The sequence below is a fragment of the Myotis lucifugus genome, unplaced genomic scaffold, assembly GCF_000147115.1.
Source record: "Myotis lucifugus unplaced genomic scaffold, Myoluc2.0 scaffold_0, whole genome shotgun sequence".
In the NCBI taxonomy this organism is placed as follows: Eukaryota; Metazoa; Chordata; class Mammalia; order Chiroptera; family Vespertilionidae; genus Myotis; species Myotis lucifugus.
Genome location: NW_005871048.1, coordinates 15,035,555 through 15,051,159, shown reverse-complemented (window position 1 = coordinate 15,051,159; position 15,605 = coordinate 15,035,555). Strand labels below are relative to the sequence as shown.

At 38.2% G+C, this 15,605-nt stretch overlaps 1 protein-coding gene across 1 annotated transcript in view; it reads right to left on the bottom strand.

Annotated features, from left to right (window-relative positions):
* The window catches only part of TMEM232 (transmembrane protein 232), a gene marked incomplete at its 5' end in the record, with an annotated part of 170,514 nt that overhangs the window by 72,221 nt on the left and 82,688 nt on the right, over positions 1 to 15,605 (bottom strand). The window contains one exon of the mRNA XM_023756316.1: positions 8,219 to 8,448. Coding sequence (XP_023612084.1) covers positions 8,219 to 8,448 — 230 coding nt within the window. The remainder of the gene's footprint in view (positions 1 to 8,218; positions 8,449 to 15,605) is intronic.

Sequence of the window (15,605 nt, the reverse complement as noted above, 5' to 3'; positions counted from 1 at the left end):
ATTTGATTAATGTCATATCCAAGTTTACATTCCAGTTAAGCAGATAATACATGTTTACCAACCACTAAAAATGCATTTCATCACAAGCTGAACGTTGCCCTTTTCTTTGAAAGAGCATAATGCACATGAAAAACAACAGAAAAACATAGATATTGGTTTTGGTTTTGGTCACACAATTTTTATCTTCCATAGGGCTATCATTTTGATTCTCATTGAACTGTATTTAAAACATAGCATGTTGTCCTAGCCGGCTTGGCTCAGTGGATAGAGCGGCAACCTGCGGACTGAGGGGTCCCAGGTTTAATTCTGATCAAGGGCACATGCCTGGGTTGCGAGCTCGATCCCCAGTAGGGGGTGTGCAGGAGGCAGCCGATCAATGATTCTCTCTCATCATTGATGTTTCTATCTCTCCTTTTCCCTTCTTCTCTGAATCAATAAAGAAATATATATTAAAAAAATAAAATAAAACATAGCATGTTTTTACATCTTACCCAGTTCATTTTCATAACTATGCAATTTTAAGAGTCTGCATTGCATCGTGTCACTCACTATGAATGAAGAACTCCTAGGGTTAATGGTCATATTGAAGCTAGACTCCTATCTTAAAAGCATAAAGCCACTATATTAAAAGCATCAGCTAAAGGTATGGGCCCATCGATCACACCTAGATTTCTAGTTCAGACTAAGGCTCCAGTGGAAAGGCAGAAGAGGATAGGAGACATTAGAAGATAGATGGGATTGACCTGTCTCTAAGGCAAGACTGCAGGCAAACTGAATCATGTATTGGAAATGGATATATGAAGCATGGTTCTGTCACTGGCAATTGGATTTCACTTGCAATATCACTTCAATCTCTAGAAGTTTTAACACTTCAAATGATTGATCTGAGTTGATGATGTAACCAACTTTTTAAAAATCCAAGAATTATTTGAAACTTTCCTTTTTAAATCTCTCTAGGTGTATATATATTATATACATATTATATTATATACATATATAATATATGTGACATATATAATTTATATGATTATATAAATACAAAGTAGGTTTACAGTTTATATGGAAAATAATACAATAAGTAATAAATACTAATACAAGAATAAACTGTTTCATGTATTCACAACTGTAAACCTACTTTTGCTCCACCCTGAATATGTGTATAATTTAATATAACATATCAACTTAAATTATAGTATACTAGAGGCCCGGTACATGAATTCATGCATGGGTGGGGTCCAGCCGGACCACCCCGATTAGGGCCGATCAGGCTGGGCCAGCCAGAGGTGGGCCTGTCGGGAGGGGCGGGGGGACCCACGGGCAGTTGGCCGGCTGGCCCCACCCCCTGGTTGAACTCCCAGTCGAAATCCTGGTCAAGGGGACAATTTGCATATTAACCTTTTATTATATAGGATTATATTATATATATATATGTGTGTATACACACACACACACACACACACACACACACACATATATATATATATATCTACACTAATAAAAGAGAAATCTGTAAATTGGTCATCACTCTTCTATGCCCACCAGCCAATCAGGATGCATATGCAAATTAGCCCAACAAATATGGCCGGTTAATTTGCATAGGCAGGCTTGGAGCGAAGACTAAAGGCTCTGGCCCAAGTGAAGACTGAAGACGACTGAAGACTGAAGACTGAAGAGGCTTGGTTTTTCCACTCTGGCTAGAGCAGAGAAGCCAAGCCTTGTTGAGGCCGGAGCGGAGAAGCCTACCCTCAAGGCGTGGCTTCTCCGCTGTGGCCAGACCAAAGGCCTGGGTCCTGGGTGCTGGAGGAAAACCGGTGCTGGCAGCCAGGGGAAGAAAGGCCTATTGCGCAAATCTTCGTGCAATGGGCCTCCAGTATATATATATATATATATATTTATATATATATAAAAGCCTAAGCCACCGGACAACTGGCCGGTAGCTATGATGAGCACTGACTACCAGAGGGCAGATGCTCAATGCAGGAGCTGCCCCCTGGTGGTCAGTGTGCTCCCACAGCTGGAGCACCACTCAGTTGATAAATGGGTGCCAGACACCAGGCTCATAGCTGGTGAGTGCAGCTGTGGCAGCGAAAGCTTCTCCCACCTCTGTGGCAGCACTACCGAGATGCGGTGGTGGCAGGCGCAGTGGAGCCGGGATGAGCAGGAGGGGCACGGCCCCTGGCCTGGACTCGGGCTCCTCCCTGACCGCCTGCCCCTTTCGCGCACTACTACATCTGTTGGGGATGTCAGACTGCCGGTTTCAGCCTGATCCCCACAGGCCAGGCCCGAAACTGGCTGACCTATATCCCCCGAGGGGTCCCAGATTGTGAGAAGGCCCAGGCCAGGCTGAGGGACCCCACCGGTGCACAAATCCAGGGGTCTTAAGAGTCTCCAATTTGGGCGGGAGGGGGGTGGTAAGAGATCAACCAAAGGACTTGTATGCATGCATATAAGCATAACCAATGGACATAAGACACTGGGGGGTAGGGGAGGCCGGGGGATTGTTAAGGGAGGGAAAAAAAGGAGACATATGTAATAATCTTTGTAATACTTTAAGCAATAAAACAATTAAAAAAAAGAGTCTCCAATTTGGCAGAGTTTCTCCCAAACCCAACTTCCCAAGGAGTCCAGTGGCCTTCTAGGAGCACGTCTCAATGACTCCAGATTTGGGGCAGCTGACATTTCTAGCATCCCCTGTCCAGCTGATCCCCAACTTCAGATAGCGTGGCAACTGAGCCCAAGGTCTTTTTCACACTTAAATTACAGTACACAGACAGTAGCAGTTGGACAGTGTCTCTTCCCACAAAAAACACTGACTGTCCAATTGCTTCCCACCACTCCAGTGCACTTCAGTGAGATGAGAAATGAGGATCATGCGCCTCTTTTTGCTGCGAATAGGTCTCTGCAATAAAGCCTGTTTTTAACCTCTCTCCTGGGATGTAGTGGTATTAACCTTCCCCTACCCTGTCTCCATTCAGCAAATGTTGGTTACACCTAGTTCTATCACTTGAGGATTAGCTCATTTTATAAAGGAAGATGCAGAGGATGTGCAGTAACCTTGGATTCATCCATCCTGTTTATGAAGTCAGTCATGTAAAATTTCCTGCCTAAATGACAACAGATGTTTTCAGTCCATTCTTGCTAGTTTCACCTGGGCTCTCTTCCAGGTGCTGGTCTTATGAATGAAGTCTTCCAACATAAAATTTCCAGCAAACTAAGCATGATAAGAGATAAAGTTTTAAGCTAATATTCTCCTAGTCTTTACATAGGTGCAAAAAAGTAGTTGTTTGTGAGTTTTTAGCAATTCAAGGTATAATCTTAGAAAATACACTAAAGAAACCTCAGAAGCTATATGACCAAAAAGTATAGATATGGCAACTAATTTTTGAAAATTTGGTCTTCAGGGCCCTGAATCTCAGCCTTAAGGTAAATTTAAGATAGTTTTACTGACAAAGAGGAAAGGAAAATACTATGCTTTGAAGTAGAAGTATTATATGCCTGTTTTTTTGGCTGCAGCTTTTATGATATAGTAAAGAACCATAATGATTTTTTCATTTTGAAAGAACTGCTGAGGGGCAAAAAGAGCATGTACCCAGCAGCATGGTGCATTAACTTAAAGCAAAACCCAAAAATTCAATGTACAGAGGCAAAATAATACATTTTCTTTTGAAAAATTTTATAAAGAAAAGAAGTAAAATCTTCAAGTCATTCAGAACAAAATATATGTTTACGAACATATAAAAGACAGAATTCCTGCTTTCAAAGAATTTTATAGGCTAGAAACACAAGTAAGAAAAAAATGTTTTTGGAGAAAATTATAGGTCATGCGATGTAGCAGATGCTTCATTAATAAGGGAAGCATTCTGCCACCCTTGAAAAAGCAAGCTCCCATTTTCTTTTTACTAGTAAATTTTCAGATCTTCACCCTGAAATAAGTATACTTTAGTGCTCTAAGGCAATAAGGAATCCTATCTTAAATTTTCTTTCCGCCTACCTCTTAAATGTGCCCTATATTCTGTAGGAGTCCTTAAATGTTGGCCTTCTTGTAGGCTTTCACATTGCTATTGGTTGAAAACACAAAGCAGAGATTCCTAGGAATACTTGATGAAGAATTGGTGATATGACCCTATGCATGAAGACCTTTAAGAGGTGAAAAAGAACTTAACATACAAAGGGATGTACCTAATGTCTTTGTGCTTTACCTATGCACTTCCACATGCTCAGATGTTCATTAATTGTATTAATTCCAGTTTGTGGATCTGGACAGGGGAGGTGGAGAATTAACAAAAGGAGTTAGCTATAAGGCTGTTGAGTAGATGGAGGACCAAGCAAAAAAGAAAATTTTCCACTATTGTTTAGTGAGCCAGTGGCTTCTTTTTTTTTTTTTTTTTCAATGCATAGCTTACATTTAAGCTTGCTTTCCAACAACTTTTTAAAAAACAGGGATGTCCCATACCCTTTTAAAAATATATATTTTTTTATTGATTTCAGAGAGGCAGGGAGAGGAAGAGAGATAGAAACATCAATGATGAGAGAGAATCATTGATTAGCTGCCTCCTGCAGGCCCCACAACCGGGCATGTGCCCTGCCTGGAAAATGAACCATGACTTCCTGGTTCCTAGGTCAATGCTCAACCTTTGAGCCATACTGACTGGACTATCCCATACCCTTAATAGACAATAGAGACTAGGCCTGACCTAACTTTGTCTTGATGTCATTGAGCTATAGCCCTCCTCCAATCACCTCTTTTGTAGCCAGAGATTACTTTGCACCAAACTGCACCTGGAAATGTGCACACTCCAGGTGGCACTGTCCACATGCACTACAGCATAAATGGTGCGATGTGAGAGTCGCCATGGGAGCTTCCGCTAGAGAGATGCCCAGGCTGCTGTACCCCTGGGAGTTTCTCATGTGAGCCTGGGACTCTAAGCTTAATTGCTAGGGCTCATTATGAGCAGTGAGGAAATGGATAAGGAGATAATACTGATTCAAATATTTATTCAGTGATGAATGCTTATCATTTAGGTAATGAATTATAGGCTCTGATGAGAAGCTTTTTAATAATCTTTAAAAGCCTATAGGTTTCTTTGGGTCTTAACCCCACTGCTCCTTTTTGTCTCTTCTCTGAGTTTGCATATTCTCTTCTCTTACTCCAAGGCCCTGTGCATACCCTTCTATTTTTACCTTTCATCCTCAGTGTGTCTGACTTTCCCCTTATATCTTCTCCCTTTCCTTTTGGTCTCTCTCATCTTTCTCTCTACTTATAACTTTTATTGCTCTCTTCTACTATTTTAAGCATTCCCAGTTTGTCTCCTTTTCTCTCTCTGTCTTTCCTTTCTATGTCCCAGCAAGCACCATTCATCACCATCTGTCTCTTTCCCTTGCTGTTTGTTTAAACTCCTTTTGTCAAAATCTAATTTCTTTTATTTTTCTAGTTTCTTTCTTCCCTTCCTTTAACTGACTATGATGAGAAACCAAAGTACACACTTTCAGTGTCCTCTCATTATGGTTCCAGATTGATTTTTCTTCGATGTCTGCAATCCCTTAAGAATAGACAGGAGGCATTTGGGGATCCTAAAGTAAATCTCAATACCCATGACATTTAAAGCTGGCATTTCCATTGTACCTTGATCAGATTGCAATTTTTTATATGTTTTTATTGATTTTTAGAGAGAGAGGGATAAAGATATAGAAACATCAATGATGAGAGAAACATCACCAATCAGCTGCTTCCTGCATGCCCCCAACTGGGGATCGAGCCTGCAATGGGCATGTGCCCTGACCAGGAATCAAACTGGTGACATCTTGGTTCATGGGTTGATGCTCAACCACTGAGCAACAGTGACCAGGCAGATCATATTGCAATTTTATAAATATTTATAATATATGCTGAAGAATATTTTTAAATGTTTAGTTCTGTACCTGAGACTACTAAAGTGCAGGCTGTGTGATACTTAATCTCAAATTTACAAACCTTCCTCATTGATTTAAAAAAAAAAATTTATGCCTACATCTATGTAAAAATTCCCCTCAAGCATGTTTATTTTTCTGTTGACTCTGCACAAAAGAAAAGCCTGCCTACTAATCTTGCTCCATCCAATAATTATACCTGCAATAATTGGGCAGCAACAGTCCCATGATTTGGGAACTCACATAATGATTTAAACAAAGGCTAAAAAAAAATTTTCCAAATGATTTAGCATCTCTTTCAAGAAATTAGAAAATCAACCACAAAATAGATCAAAGGATAGGAGCAGTAACAGATTAATAGACATAAGAACATACATGAGTTAGAATCCAAAATCTGGTTCATTGAAAAAATAATATAAAATAGATAAAACAATAAATGAATGAAGGAAAATAAAGGGACAAAATGTAAATTTACAGAATAACAATTGGCTAAGAGGAGAATAACCACAGAAACAGAAGGAATGAAAGGAATCTTAAGACACTACTTTGTTCAATTATAGCTAGGTAAATTCTGAAAAATGGAGTGAAATAATATTCGATGAAAGCATAATATGCTAAAATTGACTTAAGAAGAAAGAGAAAGTTCAAAAGAGGCTGGTATTCAGGATTGACACTCCAAGAGCCTCAAAAAGTAAGAACTTAATCTAGCTGTTCTTGCACATTATGACTGAATAACAGCCTTGCCAATATCCATATAAAATGGAAAAATTTGACAAAGAGCTACCCTTAGAAGAAGCATAAGGTACTGATAGTCTAAGAGGGAATTCTACCAAAGTTTGACAGAGTAGATAATTTAAATTACTGAAATTATTTTAGAACATAGAAAAATAAAATAAGTTGGAATTTAGTTTTTAATTAAGATAGCAATTAAAATAAAAATATTGAAGAAAGATAGATGGCAATAAATATTGCTGGGACAATTGAGTGGTCACATGGAACAATCCCTCACACCAAAAACAACAACAACAAAACCCTTCCATTAATTAGACCAATGATTAAAAATGTTCAAAATGAGTCCTTAAAAGTACCAGGAGACAGTGTGACAAATTTTTAATCTAAAACATGCTTAAACCATAGTGAAACTTGATAAATGTTATTATGTAGAAAAATGACTATATGGCAACAAAATATTATAAACAAAATTTAAAGATAAATTAAAAATGGTGCAAAAAATAAACATTTGTAATTCTAACCATAAACAAAAGGACATATTGATTAATAGGCAAATAGTTCTTGCAAAGCAGAGAAGAGAAAAGACAAAAACACAACAGAAAAATGGACAAATAAGTAGGAGTTATTTCCATATAAAGAAAAAACAAAAGGCTTTAAACATATAAAAGGCGTTTGAAACACTCATCTTAAGAAAAACAAAAATGAAAGCTACTTCTGGAAACTATACTTTTCAGAATGTCAAAACCCAAAAGTTGTCAACATCATCTGTTGGAAATACTAAAGAAAAACTAGGCAGTCTCATATATTGACAGGCACTAAGATATATTAAATTTGCACAACTCCACTAAAAGACAATTTGGAAATATCTACCCACGTTACAAAGGCATCTGCCTTCTGACACAGCAGTTATACTTCTGAGAATTCATCTTACAGGCAATTATTCCACATTGAAAAATATATCTATGTGAAAGTTTACTTTTGTGGTAGTCTGTAGTAGTAGACAATCAAAAACAACCAAATGCCAACCAAAAGGCAACTGGTTCAATAAATTGTAGTGCATCCTTACTAAGGAAAATATCATAACTGATTAAAAAATAATAATGATAAAATGCTCTATGTACTGGCATAGAAAGTTCTCTAAGAAATGAAGTTAAGTGAAAAATGCAACAGATGTTTAGTATACCAACTTTCATGTAAAAATTGAGAAAAAAAATAAAATTTACTTATAATTTCTTATATTTAGATTGTGTAGAACCTGGAATGATTCACAAGCAATTAATGATAAGAGGAGGTGGGGGTAAACTAGTCAAATGAAGGTCAGTGATGGGAGGGAAGCTTTCACTTTATTAAAACATTGATTTATATTTTATAATAATACCTATTTTAAATAATCAAAATAATTTTTGAGAAGGGAATACTTGCTCTTGATAGAATACCTAGGTGGTGCTAGAGCCAAAATTTGAATTAAAAAAAAGAAACTGAGTTAAATACTGTGGCACATGATTATAAATAATTTCTATGACTTTGAAATATAATGTGTTAGAATAACAGCACTATTTTGCATAGTGCTTTACTTTACCTTACAGTAAAATGTAGAACTTTCTTCTTCATAGAATCTTGCTTTTTATACAGATATTTTGTTTTATGTGGTTTTATCAATAGTTTTTTCAAAGGAAGAATATCAGCGGTGGGGAAGAATAGTTTGGAAAGGATGTTGGCAACTCTCCATCCTATATATTTGGAGAAAATTTCATCCCCTCCATTTGATGAAACTCTAGTGAAAGGATCTGTGGGGTCATTTAATTCAGCCTGTTGAAAGAAAAGAAAAAGGAACCAGTTAAGATAGCATTAAATTGGAGGGAAAGTGATATATTATTAAATAAAAAATAAAATGTATGTTTGTTTTCTTTGACTAATGTTGCAGTCTTTCTGTTAATAAAAAAAGCCTTTATAAAATAGTAGTTTCCCCAAAAAATATTAAAATAATTACCATTTTCAATGACATACAAAATTAAGCAAGAATGAAATTTTGAAATAACATTTTTGAATATAGTGATATAATTTTTATTTTAAATTTGCATACTTCCCACACAAGAATTTCATAACCATTTATAGTATTTATTTAATAAGTAAGCAAGCAGTTGAAGAAATATAGGCATTGTATTAAATAAGAATTTCACTTCTCTATGTATAATCCAAACTTTCCTTGGAATCAACAGAAAATTTCTATAGAACAAAATTTGTGTTAAGTGAAAAAGCAAAAAGGGCTTTGTATTTAACTTACATTAAAGATGTTCTAGGATTAGATTTAGATTTAGATTAAATTGAACATGTTCTAATAACAAAAAAAACCTAATATAAGAATTCTACAATGTTTATCCAATCTTTATTCAGGAAAGATCTATTTTCTGTATTTTCCTATTTATGTTCAATAATGTTCATGACAGATTTTATATTACATCTTCTTTTGAAATGTCTAAAGGAATATTTTCATTGGCTGAAATTGGTAATAACAAATGAAAATATAAGTTCCAAAATGTCATGTATTATACTTGTTTATAAGGTTCAGAATAGGTTTCTGTTAGGAATTCTCTCTCACAAATAAATTATATATGTTCTCCTTGCATTTAAGTTTTTACATTTTTTTATTCAATGATATCAATCTTCATGCAGTTTATTACCAGTCACTAAAGATTCATTTTATATGCTTATCGATCTTATGGTAGAAAATGAAGGAGTGGAAAATGCCTTTTTGCACATGAACAACTAACTAAGTCTCTTTAGGATTCCAAGATCAAGCTTGGTTCAATGAAATACTGTTTAAATATTGACTATTGTATTATTTAAACAAAATTATTGTGAAAAAAAAATGAGAACAATCCTATATAATAAAAGGCTAATATGCAAATCTACCAAACAGCAAAATGACCAGTAGCTATGCTGATCACTGACCACCAGGGGGCAGATGCTCAATGCAGGAGCTGCCCGCTGGTGGTCTGTGTGCTCCCACAGGGGGAGCGCTGCTCAGCCAGAAGCCGGACTCATGGCTGGCAAGTGCAGCGGCAGTGGCGGGAGCCTCTCCCACCTCCGTGGCAGCGCTAAGAATGTCTGACTGATGGCTTAGGCCCACTCCCAGCAGTTGGACATCCCCCGAGGGCTCCTGGACTGCGAGAGGGCGCAGGCCAGGCTGAGGGGCCACCCCCCCTCCAAGTGCACAAATTTCGTGCACTGGGCCTCTATCTGATAATAAAGATTCAAAAAATAAAGGGTTAGAGCAATAAGGAAAATAGGAAAAGGGAGGTAAGTAAATATGGATTACTGTAAAAGCCATTGAATATGGGAAATAAAATGCAAAAAAATTATTGAAAAACTAGAGGCCCAATGCACAAAATTCGTGCAAGGGGCCCAGCCCTCTCAGCCCCGGCTGCCTCGGCCAGCCCTCGCAGCCTCAGCCAGCCCTGGCAGTCTCTCACAGCCCCAGCTGACACTCGCAGCCCTGGCCAGCCCTCGCAGTCCCTCACAGCCCCGGCTGCCTCAGCCAGCCCTTGCAGCCCTGGCTACCTCAGCCAGCCCTCGCAGCCCCTAGCTTCATCCGGAAGGTTGTCCAGAGAGTTGTCCAGAATGTCATCCAGACGGTCATTTGGCTGTTTGACCTAATTAGCATATTAGCTCTTTATTATATAGGATAGAAAGAAAATCATGCAAATAGGTAAGCACCAAAATATGAAATGAAGACTCAAGAAAGCCTCAAAATGCTGGAAAGTCAATATTAAAATTTATAAAGAAAACATATTTTTCATGTTTTAGAAAAAGAACTTAATCAGTAGTTCTCATTGAAATACATGTATTCTTAAAATATCTTTTATTTTCATTATCTCTGGATATTTGAATCAGCATACAATCATGTTTATACTCTTTTTAGTTGCGTATCTAGCTTATTAACTAGGTCAAAATCACGAAAAGTGCAGTCAATTTGAAACAACAAATTAAACTGTGTCTAGGACACTTAGTACCTATTGTGACTTTGAGGACATTATTTACCTTCTCAAAGTCTGTGGTTTCATCTGGAAAATGTAATCATGATACCTGGATTATTTATTCTGCTTAGCCTCCGTGGCTTAATTTTTCATGAGAAAAGTTACTTCAATGTCAATAGCAACATATAGTAGTGCAAGGACCTATTATTATGAGCTCTTCCATTACTAAGAGAGTGATAAATTAATAAATTTGTGAATAAATGAATGAAGTAGCAAACATAATGTCTTTTGATGACAATTTCTGATAAAACACATTGTTTCCAGGGTAGCATTACACTGCTTTATAGAATCATGATGCTCTTTCCTATGTCTTGACTTCTTGTTTGCTTCCCCCAGATTGGATAAGTTGTAGATCCAGATGTCAGCTTTCTCAAGAAGCAAAATGATGGTATTCCCACCTTTCACAATGGTTCCCTGGTTGAAATTCCAGTTAATCCCTCCCCCATTGATGTCCAAGGCATATAATTTCAAATATGGGTCAAATGCATCATTGCTGGATCTATTAAAAGGTTTTGCTTGTCTGTTTTCCTACAGAAAGTAGCCAGGAAATAGTATGGACTTTGTAGTTAGAAAGATCTGAAATCAGGTCTGGCTTTTCCATGTACTAGTTAAGAATGTAAACTTGGGAAATTTAAATTCTCTAGGCTTATGTTTGGTGCTTGGTTTAGTCCCATCTTATATTTCATTGTGATATGGAGTTAATAATAACTGCCTTTCAGAATTTTGTAAGGGTTCTTTAGATGGCAGAGGGTGATCTGTCTAGTAGACAGTGACAAGTTCAATGGGTGTCAGTTCCTTTCAGGGCTTCTCTAAGGCAAAGCACTAATGCTCCAGCCCCTGCACCTCCTTCCACCACCAACCCACGGGAGACTTGGTCCATCCTCTGCTGGGCTGGAAACAGTGTTATGTTGTCACTTTTATATTAGAACTAGAGGCCCAGTGCACAAAATTCGTACATGGGTAGGGTCCCTAGGCCTGGCTGGCGATCAGGGCTGATCAGGTTCCCCGCCTCCCCACCTCCTCCTTCCCTCATTCCCTCAGTGCCCCATCACTGCAGCTGGTCACCTGCCATGTTCTGTGCTGCCCCCTGGTGGTGGTGGTCAGTGCATGTCATAGCAAGCAATTGAACTCCCATTCTCCCGGTTGAACTCCTGAGGGGACACTTTGCATAGTAGCCTTTCAGGCCCGGTGCACAAAAATTTGTGCACTCAGGGGGGTCCCTCAGCCTGGCCTGTGCCCTCTTGCAGTCTGGGACCCCTCGGGGGATGACCACCTGCTGGCTTAGGCCCGCTCCCTGGGGGATCAGGCCTAAGCTGGCAGTCAGACATCCCTCTGGCAGCCCAGGAGCCCTTGGGGGATGTCCACTTGCCAGTTGGGAGCAGGCCTAAGCTGCAGTCGGACATCCTTAGCGCTGCTGAGGAGGCGGGAGAGGCTCCCACCACCACTGCTGTACTGGCAGCCATCAGCCTGTCTTATGGCTGAGCAGAGCTCCCCCTCTGGGAGCGCACTGACCACCAGGGGGCAGCTCCTGCATTGATCGTCTGCCCCCTGGTGGTCAGTGTGTGTCATAGTGACCAGTCATTCCCAATCGTTCTGCTGTTAGGGTCAATTTGCATATTACCCTTTTATTATATAGGATAGATATTTGTCAAACAGGATCATGATTATATTTCTATTAGTCATATTTTTGTATAATAGTCTTCCCTTTTCTCTTAAAGCCATTATTCTAATGTTACAACATTCAGCAACTTAAATACCTCCTTGGAAGTAGATGTGCACAAAATATTAATGACCATTCCTTATACCAGAATTCAAATTCATGAACTTACTACTAGTTTGCATGCTAATGAACATTACCACCAACTCTATCTTTAAATGTTATTTATACATTTACAGTTTCATCAGAGGTTCCTATTTTTTTTATTTTTAGCAATGCCAATATAGGCTTTAAAATTCAGGGTTTTTCTTATTGCATTGTTGAAACTTGACATTTTTCTTAAGAACAAATGGCATTTTTTAATATCTATGTTAATTTTACTGATTGAGTATTAAAATTGGAAAAGTTGTATTCTTGGATATTTATCTTATACATATTCTAACCATATGCAGGAGCATGGCTTTGTATTGGGTATAAAGATGGTAAAAACTTCCATTAATGAATGTTAGCAGGAAGATGGTTAAGTCAACACAAGGGGAAATTCTAAGGATACCGTAATTCAGCTAATTCACTATCCTTGACATGAGAATAAAAAGAAAGAAATAGGATGTTAAGCCATTGTAACACAATTTGCAGCTAATTCTACCTCTCTCTTGCTATCTCTTTTTTGTCTCTACCTGTCCTTAACTAACCTTAGAGCTAGGAATATTTAAGTTTTTTTGTGAGAAAAATGGTAATTTTGTTCTTTAAACCTCAAAATTTAAATATAAGGAACTCATAGTCTCAAAAGACTATTTCCTACAGGAGTTATAAAATCTTACAAAGGACAAAATGAGTAACTCCTTGCTACTCCTTAGACCATTATTATTGTCATTACTTCCTGGGAGCATATTATAAATACAGAATCACAGGCCCTATTCCTTTACACACATTAAAGTTTAAGACGGACTGATGTTGTAGATTAAGAAAGAGACTAGTTGGGAATATCTCATTTTCCAATTTACCAGTTGTCAGATACTGCACAAGTTATCTAACCATTCTGAGCACAGTTCCTTATTCCTAACATGAGGTGATAATACTGCACATTCTTGGGTTGTTGTTAAGATTAAACACAAGCATGGAATATATTTTTTCACAGTGTCTGGCATGCAAATACTTTTTCACTAAATATTAATTTCTTACTTATATTTAATTTTGGAAAGAGGCACAGTAGAAATGGCAGAGCAAAGCTTTGGGTTAAGTTCATGAATGTATACATCACTTGTTTTAATTCTGTTTAGACTCAGATCCTCCTGTCTGTGTGGGTGATGATGGTGGGAGCTATGGGGGTTAAATGAGTCAATATATGTAAAACTAGGGGCCCAGTGCACGGATTTGTACACCTTGAAAGGAACTTTGGGCCATGAGGCGGCAGTGGGCACAGGGGTGGATCTCGGCCCATCCTCTGCACCCCTGCCAGGCCCCTCCCACCATGCCCCTGCCCCCCACCCCCGTCCCATTTGCCATCTGCCCTGCTCCCACCACTGCTTCTACTCCCATTTGCTGATGATGCCAGCCCCACTCGCACCCGCTGATGGCGTGCAGTGATTGGCGCTGGCACCAACAGCAGGTACGAGTGGAGCCAGCGCCAGTGGCAGGTGCAAGCGCTGGGTGGGACTGTGGCATGTGGGAGCAAAGAATTTTCAGTAACCACCAGAGGCTCACCCTGATGACAGCGACTGGCGCCCCGCCTTGATCTGGTGACCCCGCTCACTTGCTCCGCCATCCCGCTGCAGCTGACACCCACCATGTTCAGTGCTCTGCTGCCAAAGCATGCCCCCTGGTGGTCAGCGCACATGATAGGGACCAGTTGTTTGGTTGTTCGGTTGTTGCACCTTTCAGTCTATTTGCATATTAGGGTTTTACATATAGAGATACTTAGCAGTGTGCCTGGTGCATTGTAAAAGCTCTATAAATATTTTGTTCTCTTAAATAATATATCTGTTACATTGGAGTTCTGTTGATTAAGTATTTAAAAGGACTTTGTTGTTCCAAAAATACATCCCCCTTTCCACACTGTTTCCATTTATGTCAAAAGAGGAGGCATATGTGGAGGAGGAGATAGGTACTGAGAGAAAAGAGACTAATAGTGTTGTTTTTTCTATTTTGCTGCTTTATAGAGTACATTCAAAGTATGGAAATATTGTTAAGAATGAAAACAAATTTTATTTTAAAGATCTCACCATGAAATGTTAACTACAAAGTGCTTTCACTGATGAGTACTCCAAATAAAGTCACCTATTCATTTTATCTGTACATATTTCTTTTTGATATTTTAGGTCATATACCAGATGGCATAAAGCATTTATACATGATGACTTTTCCTAGGTGTGCCAACATATGCTGCTGAATTGCTTATACAGAAGAGCCTTGCTCATTGCAAGTCTCCCTGGAAGTATTTCAAACAAAGCACATCAATTAACATTTGTTTATTATGCCACTGTGAGTATATGGCAGTTTTTTATTTCTTTCCCAAATACTCAGGCAACAGTTGGGTTTATATTGAGTATGTCAGTTGAAGGGCTCATGTTTAGGAATCTATTTAGACCTGTTTTTTATTTCAAATCTGCTATTAGATATCTCACCTTTCCTCTAGCCTCCATTAAGCATCAAATTTTACGAACAGATATAACAAGAATTGTAGATGATAGAAGAGTATAATTAATTTAAAAACATACAAAACATGGGAGCACATAATATAGTTAGTAATGGGTTTACCAATGATATAGAGAAATTGACACATTTATTACAAAATTTTATTCATAAAATCAATAGTTTCATATAAATTGCATATTTATTTTTAAAGTATAAATAGAAAATTTCTACTTAATTTCACAAAGACTCAAGTATACTCAACACTTAAAAAATAAATCCTGCCCATTATACATTAGTTTACAGTTAAGGCTGTTTCACTCTGTGTAGGAAATATTACTTTACATGATGAGACGTTCGGGGACCAAGGTGTTAGGAAAGGAAAAAAATAAAGGTTGTGCTATAAACAGTCATTTGCATTAACTGAAATAAGAGCGAATACATATTTGATTTGAGATCACAGCATATGGGGCACAAGCCTTTGCTGTATAGATTTTTTTTTAGATAGTCTCCATTCATGTTGAGCAGTGAGGCATCACCTAAAGACTGACAGTTTTTATCCTGTATAAGAAAGCTGCTAGCTAGTTCATACTATAAAATGTATTGCCCAAAGAGGTATCACAGAGCAATAATATGGTGGT